The 19,037-nt window shown below is 43.2% G+C and overlaps 1 protein-coding gene across 3 annotated transcripts in view; it reads right to left on the reverse strand.

The window, feature by feature from the left end:
- The window catches only part of ZZEF1 (zinc finger ZZ-type and EF-hand domain containing 1), a 141,711-nt gene that overhangs the window by 50,768 nt on the left and 71,906 nt on the right, over window positions 1-19,037 (reverse strand). For all 3 annotated transcript variants that reach the window (XM_026449094.1, XM_026449095.1, XM_026449096.1), the window contains exons 25-33: window positions 17,637-17,785; window positions 15,707-15,947; window positions 12,079-12,158; window positions 11,342-11,435; window positions 9,136-9,604; window positions 7,543-7,707; window positions 3,981-4,100; window positions 2,803-2,964; window positions 1,020-1,149 (exon numbers count right to left, since the gene is read on the reverse strand). In XM_026449094.1, coding sequence (XP_026304879.1) covers window positions 1,020-1,149; window positions 2,803-2,964; window positions 3,981-4,100; window positions 7,543-7,707; window positions 9,136-9,604; window positions 11,342-11,435; window positions 12,079-12,158; window positions 15,707-15,947; window positions 17,637-17,785 — 1,610 coding nt within the window. The remainder of the gene's footprint in view (window positions 1-1,019; window positions 1,150-2,802; window positions 2,965-3,980; window positions 4,101-7,542; window positions 7,708-9,135; window positions 9,605-11,341; window positions 11,436-12,078; window positions 12,159-15,706; window positions 15,948-17,636; window positions 17,786-19,037) is intronic.

A 19,037-nucleotide genomic window follows, 5' to 3' on the forward strand; every position in this document is an offset into this window, starting at 1 on the left:
CCAAGTCACCTTAGAACTACAGAATGACTCCCAAAAGGTACTAACATATGAGACAGAAAAAGCCACAAAGGCCCACTTGGCAAGCTCCATCCAAGCACCACCGTGGTGCTATGTGAACAAAGTGGTTGGCACATAGTAGGCACTCAGTACTTAGAAAATGAATGAATCTGAGGCAGCAGATGCTTGGCACATGTGGTAGTGATAGATGTCACACCTGACGTGGAGATGGACAGAGTGGGCTATCTGAGCCTGTGCCTTCGCACATCTGAATCATGCAGCTCTGATGCCCTCTCCATATATGCAGCTGCTCCCATGCTCACCAGGCAGCCTTCTGATGGAAATGTGGCTTCCCACACTGCTTGTCTACAGGAAGAGAATGTGCTGCCCCAGGGACACTAGAGCTCAGGCCCTCTAGCAATTCTACTTCTCACTGTAAATTAGTAAATTGGCACCTCCTACTGCACATCAGCTTTAAGAGTCAATTTTCCAATGAGTCTAGTTCTCTGGCAGGCAGCCACTCTGAGTGTGGTCAAATCAGGATTTACAGCCCCTCAGGTTAAAGGTTAAACACCAGACGCTAGGGCAGTGGTTCCCCTTTCTGGCACCAGGAACCAGTTTCGTGGAAGACAATTTCTGCACAGGACCGGGTAAGGGATGGTTTCGGGATGAAACTGTTCACCTCAGATCATCAGGCATTAGATTCTCAGAAGGAGCGCACAAACTAGATCCCTCATGCACAAACTAGATCCCTCGCATGCGCAGTTTATTGTGGGCTCCTGCTCCCGTGAAAATCCAATGCCGCAGCTGATCTGCCAGGAGGTGGAGCTCAGCCTCTCTCGCTTGCCCGCTGCTCACAGCCTGCATTCAGCTGCATTCAGTGGTTGGGGACCCCTTCGCTAGGGTATTGAATGCCACCTGCAGCCCTGTCAGGCAAGAGCCTGCCAGCACCCCCCCAGGCAAACTCTCCTCTCCAAACTCCTAGCAAATCACTTCAGAGTACTCTAGTTGAGAGGTCTTACTTTCCTCTGCTTCTCTGGATCTTCCTGGGCTATTTTTTCATACCAGGCCTCAAACATGCCATCCTGACACTCATCCATCCATTCTGAATTCTGCTTGGCATCAGCAAGCTCATCTTCTTCACTCCATTGGCTGAAAGAACATAAAGAGAGAAAAGCATGCTTCTCCCAATCACCAAGGAAAGTACTGGTTAGCAGACTCTGTATCTATGGGTCTATAATATTGGGCATTTTTCAGCTTCTGAGAGGGAAAGGTCAACTGCTTTTCAAAGCCCCTGGATTTGTCAAATATTTGGTAGATACATGCCAAGAAAGAAGGAGAAGCCCTTTCCAGAGTAGACTGTAAGGGATGAGAAATTAAGAGTTTGCAGGCTGTACCACATGGCATAATTCCACTGGACAATCATTTACGGTGAACCTACTATGTGCCAGGCACTAGGGCCAAGTAAAGTTAGGTTTTGTTGTTGTTGTTTTAAAGTCTGATTTAGACACGCTCAGCATATCCTGGTGGAATCAGTATGAGAAGGGAATCAGGAGACACCGTGACTTCAGCTCTACCACCAGCTACTGTGAGACCTGGACAAGTGACTCAGCTCTGGTCCTCAGTTTCCCCATTTCAGACGCGATCAGGCGCATTCAGGGTGGTATGGCCATAGACAGTTTCCTCATTTCAAATAAACAGCTTCAGGGAGATAATCTTATAAGCTCTTTTTGGATGCAAAATTATAAATTTCCATAATTTCGGTTTACAGCTTGTTTTAACAACCAGAACTTTAAACAGAAAGAGATTTGGTTGACAGCAAATACAAAATATTTACCAAGCTATAAATACACATTCATTCATTCATGCATTCCAACGAAATGGTTTTAGGCCTATACTCAGGCTTTGGGCTAGGTGCTATGAGCGCTTGCTGTAAAGGGCATGCTTCCTTCCCTGAGGACCGTGGCATACAGGGAGACGAAGCGAGAAACCGCAAGCAGGCCCACAGCCAAGAACCACAAGCTGATCCCCCCCCAGTCCTGCCCCCCATCTCTGCCAACGGAGCTGTAACAGTGAAGCAACAGCTGAGGTTCGTGAACTAAAGAGACAGCTCTAATTCTGTCCCCTTTTCCCTTGGAACAGCTCTCCTGAGACAGTGGAAACTGTCCCAGTGTTGATTTCATTCATTTACTTCCTCCCAGTTCTCTCCTCTTAGCACATTCCCTCTCCCCTTCTCTTTCTTTTCTACACATGAATGGCTGCAAATAGGGAAGTGAACTTGAGCAGAGAGGAGAGATACTGGTCAAACTGAAGGAAAAAGAAACCTTCATACACGATTTTTTTCTAACTTAGGTCCTTATAATGTGCAAGAAGTTAAGAGTGGCTAACATCACACATACATGTAACAAAAATTATGGAAAAGGATTTCCCAATTCAACAAGCTATACTAAGACCACCAAAATGCAGAGGATTCTCGGCCTTGGAGCTCACGAGTCCACCACCACCAATGTACACAGCTCTACTGCACGCCAGATGCTGTTCTAAACGCAGAAATATGTAACTCAGGTGTTCATCACAGCAAGCCTCGGAGGCAGCACCATTGATATCTCCAGCTCTGAAGATGAGGAAACTGAGGCACAGAGGGATTATATGACTTGCACAAGGCCACTCGGCTAGGATGTGGCAAAGCTAGGAAATGACACAGACAGTCTAGCTCCGGAGTCTGTGCTCTTAGCAACCCCCACTATGATCCTTGCATTTCATAACCTACATTAGGAACGGCAGAGCGCAGGACCATGCTCTTACCTGATCACACTGTCATGGACACTTATATTTTCCTGTGACATTTTCATGAGGAGATCTGGTAACTGAATATCAACAAAGAAGGCGAGATCACTGGGTTCCCAGCCCATATCCAAAAGATGAAGCAGGGCTGTCTGAACACAGGATAACGCAGGCAGCAAGGACCTAAAGGGGCCATGAAAGCGACCGTTAGCAGAGCTGCCCATTACCAACAGAGGCAACAGAAGCAATTCAAGTAGATGACCTGGTTTGCAATTGAAAGCAGAAGGGAACTTCACATTGCTGGTTTGGGTTCCTTTCAAATTCCTCACACTCCACACAAACATTCTTCAAAGCTTAAGCAAAAGAACTCTGAAAGCTGTAAGGTAAGGTTTCCACCCTGCCAGGACCACCACAGCAGTGTCTTATGGTAAAGAACTGAGAAGTAAAAATTAGCTCCTGACAAACTGCAAGATCAGGGCCAGTTCCAAATTAGCCAAGGTGATGCGGTTTAGATGTACAGAAGAATCCTTTCATTTAAGGCTTATGTCTAAACCATTTACTAAGAGGACTGGGAAATGGCTTTATACTCTAGTTTTCAAACTGCACATAATACATAATAGACTGGCTGGGCATGGTGGATCATGCCTGTAATTCCAGCACTTTGGGAGGCCGAGGCAGGCAGACTGCTTGAGCCCAGGAGCTCAAGGCCAGCCTGAGCAACATGGCAAAATCCCATTTCTACAAAACATAAAGAAAATTAGCCGGGCAGGGTGGCATGCGCCTGTAGTCCCAACTACTCAGGAAGCTGAGGTGGGTGGATCGATTGAGCCTGGGAGGTCCAGGCTGCAGGGAGCCACCACGGAGTCACTGCACTCTAGCCTGGGTGACAGCATGAGGCCCTGTCTCAAAACAAACAAAAAAACCCCTAATATACCAAAACAGAAAATAATAGGCTATAAATTCTTAGAAAAACCCAGACTCATCCCTTAAAAAGCAAATACACACACCAGACAGAAAAAGAACTGGAAAAAAAATATGAATAAGTTAACATTAGTGATTAGCTCTCTAGATGGTAACATTAGAGGTTATTTTTATTTTGTTCTTTGTACTTTTTGGTATTTTTGACACTGAACGTATGTTTCCTTTATAACCAGAAAACAATACATTTTTTCTCTAGAAATGATAAAGGTATCCAGTACCTGTCATTTAGGCTACTAAATCCTTTAACTGCTTTGACCAAAAACAGAACAAGTTGATAGTAAGTGTCTCGAATTTCTTTGTGTAGATCAGCACCACAGCCTTCCAAGTGTCCAAAGTAACTAGAAACAGAGGAAATCACGGATTCACTTAATTGCCAGAACATCCCTTTCTTAATAATAATCATGATTTCTTACATGAAAAAGAGCAAGTGGCAGTAAGCTGAACAAAGTGGCACAGGCACTGAAGTAAATACAAATATAATACCTATAGAAGGTAAAGCACAGAGCAGCGAGTGAATCCATTTGACTGGGTCAAGAGTCACCCAGAAGCATGGAGATGAGATTATTTATCTTCTCTGTGAATACAAACCCACCCCTCCCACCACTACATGGACGCCAGATACTGTGTTAAGTATTTTTCACAAATTACCTCATTTGATCCTCTCCACACAATCATGCTCACCCCTCCGCCTCCCTTCATTGATGACTCTGGCACCAACCTCACTGTCTTTTCTACCATGATCCTGGCCATCTTGGTGACTTCAGCATCCATGAAAATGATGTCTCCATTCCTTTTTCCCTGAATTCTCTGCCATCTTCACCTCCAATGATCTTCTCTTCCACGCCCTTAGCCATCCCAGTTTGATGGTCATTTCCTGGACCTTGCTATCACATGCTGACACCATCTCTGATATACTGACGCCAGAGCACCCTACTCTGACCCCAGATTTCCTGCTCACCCAGGTAGGACTCCAACAGCAGCCCTTTCTTCAATACCAACGGGCGGCAGCCCAGGATGCTGCCTCATGTTCACCATCTACTACTCCCGCCATGCTTTCTCTCTGCTCCCTTCTCAGCTTAGATTCCATGGCCCCTAATCATACCTTGGCAAACACCAACTCCTGTGTCCCTTCCTTCCTCCATGTACCTGCCTGAGGAATCTTGTACCTTTATTAAAACAGCTGAATATCGTGGAGGAAACACCACACAACCAAGCTGACTAGTATGACTTTAAATTTGCAACTGTAACGATCAAACAAGTACTCAAAATTGTCAGGCAATTCAGTAGACGGGCTTTCTCAATTTTCATTCTATCTAAAACCTTCCCATAGGCCGGGCATGGTAGCTCACGCCTGTAATCCCATCACTTCGGGAGGCTGTGCTGGGAGGATCAATTGAGGTCAGGAATTCAAGACCAGCCTGGCTATAACGGGGGAAAACCAGTGTCTAGTAAAAATACAAAAATTAGCTGGGCATGGTGGCACACACTTAGGAGGCCAAGGCATGAGGATCACTTGAACCTGGGAGGCAGAGGCTGCAGTGAGCCAAGATGGTGCCACTGCACTACAGCCTGGGCAACACAGCAAGACTCTTGTCTCAAAACACACAAAAAAAAACAAACAAAAAAACAAAACAAAAAAACTCAACCCACTACCCCCACCAAAAAACCCTTCCTGCTTCTCCTTATGCCACTGCTACCTCCTTCTCATCCTTCCATTCTCTCTAATGACTATCCTTACATTTTTTTTAGAAGAGAAACTTAGGTATCTTGATAAAGAAAAGTAACAATCACATAGGAATTCCCTTACCTTTGCACCACCAAATATCTACCAGCCAACATGCGGACACTGTGTGTCCTGTTTCCTCCACTACTACAGACAGAGCCTCCCCGGTTCAATCAAAGGCCAATCTCTCAACTTATGCAACTGCTACTGCAAATTATCCCCTCTCTTCCTGCATTAAGCTTTCCTTATCACTGACTCATTCCCACCAACATACAGAAGTCCTCTTATATCTCTTTAAAACCCTCAGTTGACCCCACATCGCCTTCCAAAAACTTCCCCATTTCTCTGCTCCCTTTGAGGCCAAATTTCTTAAACTAAATGTCTGTAGTCTCTCTCTCCATTTTATCACCCTCATTCTCCCTGGCCTTTTGGCCAATGGCTCCAGTTAGACTGCTGCCAAATCCAGTGTGTTTTTATCTCTTTTGAACTCTCACATCAGCATTTGACACAACTAATCGTTCTTATCTTTTTTTTTTTTTTTCAGAAAGGGCACTCACCTGACATTCTTCTCTCTTCAGATGCATTCTTCTCTTGACTTTTGGGACAACAGCACCCCCTGGTTTTTGATCTACCTGACTGGCCACTGCTTCTTGATCTCCTTAGCTGACACTCCTTCCTCTGCTTGACTTCTAAGTAAAAAAAGTGCCCCTAAGGCTCAGTCCTAGGCCCCTTCTTGTCTATCTTTGCACTCTTTCTAGGAGGTCTATGGCTCTAAATGCCATCTACATACCAACTGCATCCAATTCTATCCCTAGTCCCGACTTCTTCAACTTTAGACTCTGACCTCTGTTTTCTCAATATCTTTACTTGATATCTTTTCAAAAAAGCATTTCCAGCTTAACATGGCCAAAACAAAATCTCTGATTTTCACCCCAATCTGTTTCTTCCACACTCTTTCCCTCAGTGAAATGCGTCACCATCCACCAGTTACTCACTCCCAAATCCTAGGAATTTCCCATGATTCCTTTCCTTCATTTACCTTCTCCATCTTATCCGTCCATAAGTCCTGACAATTCTACTTCTAAAATATATTCTGAATCTCATCCTTTCCTCCCCATCTCCAGTACTACTCTCTGGGTCAAACCACCATCATCTGTTGCCTGGACTACTGCCACAGACTCCTAACTGCTTTTCTTATTTCCACTCCTTTTCACACAGTAGCCACAGGCACCTTTTGTAAATCTAAAACAAAGCGTCATCCTCCTGGGCTTAATAATCTCCAGTGGTTTCCCAACTACAACTCAGTATAAAATTGAAATACTTTGTGGTGATAAGGGTCCTGCCTTTCTGACCTTATCCCATCTCATTTTCCCCGTCACTCAGCCACAATCGTTTTCTCTCTGTTCCTTGAACTAACTCCCCACTCTGGAGCCTTTGCACTGTTCCTTCTGCCTTCAAGGCTCTTCCCTCTGATCTTAGCTGGTCATTCACCTCTTGGCTTTCATCTCCTCAGCCTGCCTTCCCTGACCATCCAAACTAGGTCACTGTATTAATCACCACATAACAGTATCACTATCTGGCATTTTTTCATTTATTTATTTTTTATTGTCTCTCTCTCAATACAAAATCTGCCTTGTCTACTGCTGCATAACTAACACCCAGAAGACATTCTAGCACACTAGACACTCAAAAGATATTTATTGAGTTAATCTTAAGAACCACCTTTTGAGGTACTCAGATTAATATCATTTCTGTAAGCCTTATATTTAGCTCACAGCTTCCAGGAGCCAAATGATGCATGAGTACATGAGGAATGCAGTTGTCACCATCTGGTAAAGTAAAGCTGATCAACTCACCAGGAGGAATAAACATGTTCCCGGCCGTTACATATTAAAAGGATATAACCCATCTTTCCTTGGAATGAGAGAATGAATTAACCAAAAGTGTACATTTGTATCCTACATAGAAACGACGCAGTTATTAACTCGAGAAGACAATCAGGATTTATTTACAATGATCTTTGCTGTTTTCCTTGTGGACCTGTCCTTTGTACTTACTTGGTAAAATCTTTCTGGCAGGTCAGAAGCTCCAACAGGAAAAGTATGAAAGGTGGATGGAAGCAGTGGGGCTGCCCAAGGGATTCTACACAGTACTGAGTTATCCTCAGGACGTCCAGGATGCTCTGGGCCTGGGCTTTCCTCAGGGAAAGGACCTTCACAACACTGGAGACACAACGCAAGTCAGGAACACCCAGAAAACTCTTGAGCTGGGGCAGAAGGAAAATATGCCCGCCAAAGCCCTGATGCCATATATCAAAGAGGAAATACTACTGTGAGGTAGTAGCAACACCATGTAGGAGGAGTACCAATACCTCTTTACTATTTTTAAGTCATCACTCAGCAGCACTACAAATCAGTTCATGCGAACAGTCCAGAAGTCCGATACCCCATTATTTAACTTAATTAATTAAAAAGGAACATTGATATTTTCACTTTCCACAGAGACAAAGCCTTAATTCTTAGGACAGGAAATTCCTCACTAACTTAAATATGCAATACTTCCAGAGATGTAGGCCTACGAACAAATAATTTTGCTGGAAAGTATCAAATCCTGGCTGGGTGTGGTGGCTCATGCGTGTAACCCTCTGATGCAGAAACATTCCTTGAGCCCAGGCATTCAAGACCAGCCTGGGTAACAAAGGGAGGCCGTGTCTCTAGAAAATACCAAATCCAGATTTCTCCCTGGGTTAAAATAAGACAAATGTATAAGTGGCAGCTACCCAAAAAATGCTTCCTTTTAAAATTCTAATGGTATATTCTTGAGATATAAACAGTATAATGCATAAATCTTACATGAAAAAATATCTTTTTTTTTTTTTATTTGAGACAGTCTTGCTCTATCACCCAGGCTGGAGTTAAGTGGCATAATCTTGGCTTACTGTAGCCTCAACCTACCTGGCTCAAATGATCCTCCTGCCTCAGCTTCCCAGGTAGCTGGGACTATGGGCATGTGCCACCACACTCAGGTAATTTTTGTGTGTGTGTGTGAGACAGAGTCTTGCTCTGTCACCCAGGCTGGAGTACAGTGGTGTGATCTCGGCTCACTGCAACCTCCGCCTTCCAAGTTCGAGCAATTCTCCAGCCTCAGCCTCCCGAGTAGTTGGGATTATAGGCGTCCACCACTACGCCCAGCCAATTTTTGTCTTTTTAGTAGAGATGGGGTTTCACCATGTTGGCCAAGCGGGTCTCGAACTCCTGACCTCAGGTGATCCGCCTGCCTCAGCCTCCCAAAATGCTGGGATTACAGGTGTGAGCCACTGCGCCCAGCCTCAGCTAATTTAAAAAAAATTTTTTGTAGAGAGGGGGTTCTCACTATGCTGCCCAGGTTGGTCTTGAACTCTTGACCCCAAGTGATCCTCCCATGTTAGCCTCCCAAACTGCTGAGATGATAGGCATGAACCACTGTGCCCACCCAAAACTTACTTCTTTAAAGAAAAAAAAAAACCATCAAAAATTTTCCTGAATATTCTAAAACAGGTCTTGATCTACCCTAAATACTATTTGCTCATTTTTCACATTTCAAGCCTCTGACTAGACTGGGTACCTACGGCTTAAAAAGAGAAAGTGCCGGGAGGGTGACAACTGGCTTACCTCCTGGGCGAGAGCGACTGATCCTTGATGAAGTCCATGACGTCCTTCAGCACAGGGTATTTCTCTTTCACTGTGGGCAGCAGTCTGGCCTCCTCCATGGATCGAAAGGAGAGCAGCCGGAGCCGCCCTCGGGTGAAGGGAGGCCGCCGGGTGGGTGTGGAAGGCGACAAGGGCTCCTCAGCTGTGGCAGGGGACACGTCTGCAGCAGGAAGGCCGCTGCTGGAAGGCAGCTTTGGCTGGGTGTCCAGGCCAGGACTCCAGTCTCCTGTGGCAGGGGGTGCTGCCTCAGTCGGAGATACGGAGGCTTGGAAATGCTCTTCCACCACAGAGCTTGTCCTCTGGCGCTTGTCGAGTGGCTGGAGATGACTGGTTTCGTTGGCAGTCTCCACCTTGTCGCAGCTTTCTTTTGAACGTATGCCCGTGGGCAGGAATTTTAGTAACAGAAGACTCTTCTCAATACACTCTTTTGCTAGATGCAAACAAGAATCATAATTGAAAAAAAAAAGTTAAAATTAAATGTATTGCCTACTTCTGGAGAGAAAATAATCAAGTTAAAAATCACAGCTTAGGGCAAGAGACAGCTTCATGAATAAAGCGATATAGGCCTGGCGCGGTGGCTCACGCCTGTAATCCCAGCACTTTGGGAGGCCGAAGCGGGAGCATCACTTGGGGTCAGGAGTCTGAGATCAGCTTGGGTAACACCGTGAAACCCCATCTCTATAAAAAATACAATAAAGTAGCCAGACATGGTGGCACACGCCTATAATCTCATCTACTTGGGAGGCTGAGGCCGAAGGATTGCTTGAGTCTGAGAAGTTGAAGCTGTAGTGAGCCGAGATCATGCCACTGCATTCCAGCTTGGGCAACAGAATGAGACACTGTCTCCAAACAAACAAACCAAACCATAAAAAACTGATACACATATTTACTGGCAGAACAGAAGAACAGAATCAAATTTTATCTCATTACAGAAATCAAAATCTCACCAGGACTATCAGCACACTTTTAAAAAAACGTTTTATTGTAGATGTTTTCAAACATGTATACAGAAAAAAAAATACCATGAGGACTCCTCCATGTACCTGTCACTCAGCTTCAGTAATTATTAATTCAGGGCCAATCCTGTTTCACCCCCACCAAATCCCCGCTCCCCGGATTACTTCCACGCACATTCCAGCACCACACTATTGCATCTGTAAAAATCTTTGGCATATTTCTCTTAAAAATATGAGTTTTAAAACATAACACAACCATAATATTTTTAAAATAATGGTAATTATTTAATTTCACTGAATATTCAGTGTGAGCACACTTTAAAATCATAACAAGGCCAGGTGCAGTGGCTCATGCCTATAATCCCAGCACTTTGGGAGGCTGAGGTGGGAAGATCACTTGAGGCCGGGAGTTTGAGACCAGCTGGGGCAACAAATCAAGACCCCATCTCTAAAAAAAAAAAGGCTGTGTCGCCCAGGCTGGAGTGCAGTGGCACGATTTTGGCTCACTGCAAGCTCCGCTTCCCGGGTTCACGCCATTCTTCTGCCTCAGCCTCCCGAGTAGCTGGGACTACAGGGGCCCGCCACCTCGCCTGGCTAAGTTTTTGTACTTTTAGTAGAGACGGGGTTTCACCACGTTAGCCAGGATGGTCTCAATCTCCTGACCTTGTGATCTGCCCACCTCAGCCTCCCAAAGTGCTGAGATTACAGGCGTGAGCCATCGTTTCAGGCAAAAAAAAATTTTTTTAATTGCTTAACAAGGGGGAATACAAAGAGGAAAAAAAATTAGCCAGGTGTTGTGGCACCTGCTTGACGTCCCAGCTACCTGGTAGGCTAAGTTAGGAAGATTGCTCGAGTCCAGGAGTTGGAGGCTGCAGTGAGCTATATGACTGAACCACTGCACTCCAGCCTGGGAGACAGAACAAGACCCCATCTCAAAAAAGAAAAAAAGATGTAGCTCAAAAAGCACCTGATGCCTCCTAAGAGAAGTGATTAGAAAGATGTTCCATTTGGAGGTCAATAAAAGAATCACTCCTCTATGGGATTTTCTCTATTTATGATACATCCTTGGATACTACATTTAGCACCTCTATTACTTTCCCTAGGTCAACACAGCCTCAATTGAGATAATCTAGAAGGTGAGTCACTGGTTTTCCAGGCTCTGAAACGAAAACAGAAGGCTCAGGGACAACAGCTGGTGTTAGCACACTCACCCAGGCTCTCAGGGTTCGCCTCAGTAGCTTCTGAACTATGTTTTTCTTCTGCTTCATTCCCCAGGCTCATTAGGGACTTCTGCTTCATCTCTAACTAGGGGAGAATTTGAGCCACATCATTATGCTGTCCAGGCAGGGAAGCAAGGACAGCCACGGCAAACTACTTCAAAAGCACACAGCATTGAGACCACAGAGTACTTTACAGCTGTATCATGTAGGAGGGGTTTGTAATACCCACAACCCTATTACTTAAAAATTTCTAGAACACTGGTGCTGCAAGGAGCTTTCTCTAAAGCCCATCTAGTACTGATAAAGAAGCAGCTGAGATCTAGAGAAACAAAGAGTCTTACTAGGGTCATAAACCCAGTCTGCTGCAGTTTAAACCAAAATTTCATCCCTATTCTACTCTGAATGAGGGGACAGCTCTACGTGATGCTGAGATCTAAAACTGTCCATGGTTACCCAGTATCTAAAGTGATGCTATTCCTCCAGCTCTATGGAGTTCCAAGAAGAGATGTAAAGAGGGCTCAACTAAATCCTATACCCTCTATTTTCAACTGCCCAGACTACAATTTCATGGGTTCTAAATTATTTTATATCTATTCATGTCACTAAACTTTAGCTTAACAAAAATCCTAAAGCTATATTCTTGAGAAGAGAACAATTCATCTTAATTCCATGATATCATGGTAGAAAACCTAAAATACACCAAAATCACATGCAAAGGAAAATCTTACCATCCATATTCGAATCCCATCTGCCAAGGAATAAACCTGGGCAAACTCATCACTCAGGGCTATTTTGCCTCCACTGTTGACTGGGGAAAGAAGCAGAGACGGAGATTACATTCGGGTAACACAATTCACTACTGTAACATTAAGCACAAAAGATCTGAATCTGCTGAAGTACATAAAAAGGCCTCCTGACAATCACACACCAGGGATGGTAAGAGAGATTTAGGGAAAAAAAAATATTCAATTAAGCCACAAATACCTGTGTGGGTTCTTGTGTTATTTCAAACTAACTTTTTTCAAACTAATAATTTCTAAAATGGAAATAATTTTAAAAGCGAGTAAAATATTAAAAGATATAAAAAATACTAAAAGTAAAGATTTTTAAATATTAACAGTGAGTAAAAAGTAATTATTGAAAAGGAAGAAAGTTCATGGTATATTAAGTAAAAAAGCAGGTTATGAAACAGTATAAACAAAATGATCTTATTTAAAGAGAGTATATATATTTCAGACATGGAAGCCAAGTGCAGCAGCTCACACTTATAATCCCAGCGTTTTAGAATATATAATAATTCTAAGAATAGAATAGAATAGAATTCTAAGAACAGAATAATTCTAAGAATAATAATAATAAAATTATTCTTATTTTTTAAAGTTTTTTAAGAGATAGGGTCTTACTCTATCAACCAGGCTGGAGTGCATCATAGCTCACTGCAGCCTCAAACTCCAGTCCCAGTGCTTTGGGAGACCAAAGGTGGATCGTTCGAGGCCAGGAGTTCAACACCAGCCCAGGCAACATAGCAAGACTCTGTCTCTACAAAAAATAAAAAATTGTCCAGGCACACTGGCATGCACCTGTAGTCCTAGCTACTAGGGAGAATGAGGTAGGAAGATCACTTGAGACCAGGAATTCAAGGTTACAGTGGGCTACAACTGTGCCCCTGCACTCCAGCCTAGGCAAGAAAGCAAGACCCTATCTCTAAAAACAAACAAAAGAATAAAACATGTATCGATACATATATATACAGATATACATATGAATATACCTACATAAAAGTCCAGGTAAACAGAAAAATGTTCATAAAGGTTCTAAGTGGTGAGACTGTAGTTAATAATTATTTTAAACTTTTCTATACTTAAGTTTCTACATAAACAGGTTTTTTTTTAATAATTAGAAAAATAACAATTTTTTTTTTTTTTTTGATACAGAGTTTTGCTCATTTCCCAGACTAGTGCAACGGCACAATCTTGGCTCACTGCAACCTCTGCCTCCCGGGTTCAAGCAATTCAAGCAATTCTCCTGTCTCAGCCTCCCAAGTAGCTGGAATTACAGGCGCATGACACCACGCCCGGCTAATTTTTGTATTTTTAGTAGAGACGGGGTTTCATCGTATTGGCCAGGCTGGTCTCAAACTCCTGACCTCTGGTGATCCGCCTGCCTTGGCCTCCCAAAGTGCTGGGATTACAGGCATGAGCCACTGCGCCCAGCCTAACAAAAAAAAATTTTAAAGAAAGATCTGAGGCTTGCCCCTTGTCTTCAGCTAAAGCCCAAAAGATAATATACTAGAAGAGTGTGAAGCTCTCTTTTGCATCTATGTTACAATGTAGTAAGTATTTCCTGAAGCCCTGGAATATGCCAGGGCTATACTAGACACTGGGAATACTATGCTGAGAAAAACAGACAAAGTTCCTGCCCTCAAGCAGCTTATATTCAAGTTGAAAAACTCCTCCCCACCCTTTCTAACCCCAGTGACCAATTTTTAGACAAAGATGAGCAAATTTGCTAGACAAAGACCACTCTCAAAGTAGTTCAGTCTTAACTCAGAAATAGTCCTTAGACATACAATATTTACATCAATATCTATATCATAAAGGCAGAGACAGAAAGAACTAAGACAAGCCTGGCCTCCTTCAAACCAACAATGGCAGGCGTTCTAGAAACAGCCTGCGCACAGCAAGACAGTTCCAGTTCCCACAGTTGTCGAGTTCCCACAGTTGACTGTGTGTTTTCTCCTCTGCAAACAGGTATGTGATATCCGAACACAGCCTGAATTTTCCCACAGCAGGTAGCCTTCCATTTCTCAGCTTTCAACCCACAGGCTTTTATCCCTCTACTGAAAATTCCTTCAAGTAAAAAGATTATCCAGCTTTCTTACTATAATTTGATTACAAAAATACATATTGTCTTTCCCCCCAACAAAATCATACCGGTTACATCACCCCCTTGATTCCTCAGCAGAGAAAAACTCTTCCATATGAGATTTGTTTCCATAAATCACTCATGTCTCAATGCAGTTTTGTTTATTTGAGCAGCTTTTTAAAGGAGATACTAAGATTTGGGGATGTAATCAAGATGTTTTAACAATCAGAAAATAAATTCTGCAATGTGAGATCCAAAGGACTGAGCAATAAAGGTGGTAGGAATAAAAATATCAATAATAACAAAATGAGGCTGGGTGCGGTAGCTCATGTCTGTAAATCCAGCACTTTGGGAGGCCGACGTGGGTGGATCACCTGAACTCAGGAGTTCGAGGCCAGCCTGGCCAACAGGGCGAAACCCCATCTCTATTAAAAATACAAAAATTAGCCAGGTGTGGTGATGGGGGACTGTAATCCCAGCTACTCAGGAGGCTGAGGCAGGAGAATTGCTTGAACCCAGGAGGTGGAGGTTGTGGTGAGTCAAGATCACGCCACTGCATTCCAGCCTGGGTGACAGAGTGAGACTCCGTCTCAAACAATAAAAAAATAAAATAAAATAAAATAAAATAAAATAGAATAAAACAGAACAAAACAAAACAAAACAAAACGAGCAACAGTCAATTACCCACTATAATGGAAGGAAGCCCTGTTTTTGCTTTTTTCACCTGCACTACGTAAAGAACACATACCCTGCCAGGTGCTTAGGGAAACCCATACCTCATCTCTAGGTAGGGTTTGAAACACTTTTCCCCTGATTAAGTATGAAGGTAGAGAGACTCTCCCTCCTTGTGGGTCCTGCTAGGCGCAGGGTAGCAGGGTAAATACAGAGATGGCATCCTTAAGAGACATGAGGAAAAGAGATGGTGAGGACAAGGCTGTCAGCAAAGGAAGCCCAGCGGGGTGATGCTATGAAGACGCTGCAAGCTAGCTAAAGGTAACAGTTAATACTTACAGCTTCCTCCTTGGTTATTACTACATTCAAGAACTTCAACATTTGTGATTTTAATTGGAATTTCTCAGAATGTTAGAGCGAATCAACCTTAAACCAATTTTACAGATAAAGAAACTGAGGTGCAGAAAGGTTGTCTGATTAACCTGAAGCTGCACAACTTTTGAGTTTTTTGCACTGGGACCAGGACCCAAGCGAAGGTTTCTTTCCATTAAATTTCTCGGCAGTTTTCCATGGGAATTCTGGAGAAAGATAATTTACCTGCTAATTTTGCAACTCAAAGTTAGATGCACACATTACAATCTGCTAACTGTAAATTGGCCAAGAATCTTTTAATAGGCAAAGTAGGACTAACAAGATGATGTTTACAGTTATAGAAATGTGTTTGTATGTTAAAATATTTTCAATGTTCACTTAAGATAGGCTTTCTTAAAACTTAGCAATTAGCCTTCAGATCAAAAACATTCCCTGTAATAAAGTTACCATATTTTTGCAGCTTCTCATATAAATCTGGAGTGCGATACACCAGAGCAGCAAAGGTGGCGTTCACAGCTTGATCAATAGTGGAACCAGCAACTATATCTGTCTTTGGGGCCTGTTTTCTACATGCCTGTATGAATCCTTTGAAAAGTTCTGAATATGGCCCACAGAAGTTCTGAGCAGGCTCTGACTGGGCAAAATCAAGAAGAAAATGGCGGCAGGGGTCGTCAGGAATGTTCTTAACCTGGAAACAAAAAATAGATCCATCACATTTAACACATTCATTCAAAAAATAAAATTTATTGAGCAAACTACTAGGCCAAAGCAGAAGTATAAAACACAGTGAACACTCTCTGGAAGTTTAAATCTATTTTAGGAAGACCAGACAGAGATATGAGTTTAAAAAAAAAGATAAACATAAATAAAACATTAAAAGCATTAGAACTAGCATTCCCGTAAAGCAAAAGCTTATCAAGTGCAAAATGCCTAGAAGGGATACCCAGTGCTGAGAATTCAAAGGAGAGAGATCCTGGCAGGTTACAGTAATTAAGAAAAGCCTCCTGGAGGATATGGGCTTTGGCCTGGACCCTGAAGGATTGGCAGACTTGGCCCTGACGAACATAACCATTAGCAGAGGTTACGAGTCAGTGGGGAGACTGACCTGGCCTGAAGTCTCAGCTGGGGAGTGATGGGAACTAGAGTCAGATAGGTAAGGTGAAAGGAGACTGCAGAGAGCCTTGACTGTCACATTGAGGAGTTAGACTTCACCCTGTGGGCAATGGGGAGCCATTAATGGTGCTTGGCAGTGGAATGACAAGATAATGCAGTGATTATAAAAAAAACTTGGTAGGTACCAATGTCATAAGGCAGGTGCGAATGAGGGCCCGGATAAAGATGCAGACAGAGGAAAGGACAGAGACGAACATCATGAGGAAGAATCCACAGGACCTGCAGGCTGACTGGACAGGAATGGGAGACAGGTGAGGACAGGGGATGCTAGGGAGCAGTGGCTTCAGGCCTGGGGAAACAATGACCATCACAGAAGTGACCCGTCTTTGGTTTTACACTTCTGAGTTAAGGGGAGTCAGGACATTTAAACGGAAATGCCTCACAGGAAGATGGAAACAGATACTTGGAGCAGGGAGAAAACCAGACCTGGAGACTGATATTAGGAATTAGTGCCGCAATGTGACAGGAGAAGAAAGTGGAGAGGATGAAGTCTTGGTGGGCTGTGGGGAAGGGAAGAAAGCCTGAATAAAGCCTACCCTTTAGGGAAGGAGGAATATGAAAACTCAGTGAAGGAGGCAGGTGGGCAGTCAGATGTAAGAGAAGACAGTGGACTAGCATGGATCCAAAGAAGAGAGGGTCTGAAGGAGCCAAATTTAACAGAGGCAAGGAGAACAGAAGCTGAGGAAGAGCCACTGGATTTGGCAATTAACTACTGAATAATGTGGGGCAGGGCAGGGAAGGGAGGGGAAGGAAGAGAAGTAGAATACAGAAATAGAGGGAAGGAGAGGGGAAAAATAGAGACAGGGCAAACCTTTTAGTTTTTAAAATATTATACACCTAAATCATGTGCTGTAATTCTACGGAGAACAAAAGATATAGCACAAATCATTCCTCTAAAGATTGACTCAGCAGGCACTAGAAGTACACTCAATTGTTTGCCTGATAACTCCACCAACAGAGATTTACTGAGCACCTGCTACATTTCACCCAAGACACACATTCAGTATTTCTGAACAACTATTGCACACCAGCCCCTGTGGGACACAGTGGCGTTAACAAATTAACAAGGTATAGTTTCTGGCCTCAAGGAGCTAACTGCTTAATACGGGTAGTAAGATAGAAACACACGTGTTTATAACTTAAAGTAATAAATACTTGTAGGCAGTTTCCAGTCTAAAGAGAAAGAGAATAGAAGAGTAAATACCTCCTTACTATTCTGGTGTGGGTGAGTGGGCCAGCTTGCTTCTAATTCCAACTCTGGACAAATCTGATGCCTGAAGACAGGTTTCCACAGCGGGGAGCTTAGGACTAATGCCATTTTTGCCTGAGGTATAGCCATGTTACTTCCTAATTCTAGAAAGACAAGAAGACACTTGAGAGTTCTATTTTTGCCTTAATATATTGAGAATCTCTGAAATGAGAAAGAAAAGGTTAAAAAAAAAAAAAAAACATGAATACTATTAAAAGAGAAAATTTACCCACATACCAGAATGTAATTGTGATACTTTGTAAACACATATCACAGATTAAGCTAAACCAGCAAGTCCTGCAATACCACTGTTCTATGGAACAACTTCAGTTACAAGGTACCTTTGCAATGACTAATCTATTTATAGTAAGCTGAAAATAGGGTATGAACCATTCCTGGCATGTAATATGAGGCCATTCAGGAACATTTAATTATGGAAAAACATTCACAATTTGTAAACTTAATTATGTAGCAAATAATAAATATCCAGCATAGATGTGTTTAAAATGAGCATAGGGAAAATAATAGGTGGAAATAAAAATGTTAATAGTTATTTCTTTCTTTCTTGGAGAAATATGAAAAGAAGAAAATTAGTTACTTCTGAGTGTCAGGATTAAGGATGATTCTATTTTCCTTTGTTTTTTTCCATTATGTAATTTTTCTATATTTTACTTCTAAAATTAGAAAAACTCAAGAAATGATAAAGAAATAAAATATAGTAGAACGTTTTAATTCTGTACTTCTTGTTCCCTGGAATAATTAACTAACTAACTAAACTGAACACATCTTTTTCCTTTTAAGAGACAGTCTCTCTCTGTTATCCCAACTGGAGTGCAGCAGTATGATCACAGCTCACTGCAGCCTCCAACTCCCGGGCTCAAGTGATCCTGCTGCCTCAGCCTCCCAAGTAGCTGAGACAAAAGGCATGTGCCACCACACCTGGCTACTTGTCACGTTTATTTTCGTACAGATAGGGATCTCACTACGCTACCCAGGCTGGTTTTGAACTCCTGGGATCAAGAAATCCTTGGCCGGGCGCGGTGGCTCACGCCTATAATCCCAGCACTTTGGGAGGCCGAGACGGGCGGATCACGAGGTCAGGAGATCGAGACCATCCTGGCTAACACGGTGAAACCCCGTCTCTACTAAAAAATACAAAAAACTAGCCGGGCGAGGTGGCGGGCGCCTGTAGTCCCAGCTACTCGGGAGGCTGAGGCAGGAGAATGGCGTGAACCCGGGAGGCAGAGCTTGCAGTGAGCGGAGATCTGGCCACTGCACTCCAGCCTGGGCGACAGAGCGAGACTCCGTCTCAAAAAGAAATCCTCCCACTTGGCCTCCTAAAGTGCTGGGATTACC

Source organism: Piliocolobus tephrosceles, chromosome 16, assembly GCF_002776525.5.
Source record: "Piliocolobus tephrosceles isolate RC106 chromosome 16, ASM277652v3, whole genome shotgun sequence".
Classification (NCBI taxonomy): domain Eukaryota; kingdom Metazoa; phylum Chordata; class Mammalia; order Primates; family Cercopithecidae; genus Piliocolobus; species Piliocolobus tephrosceles.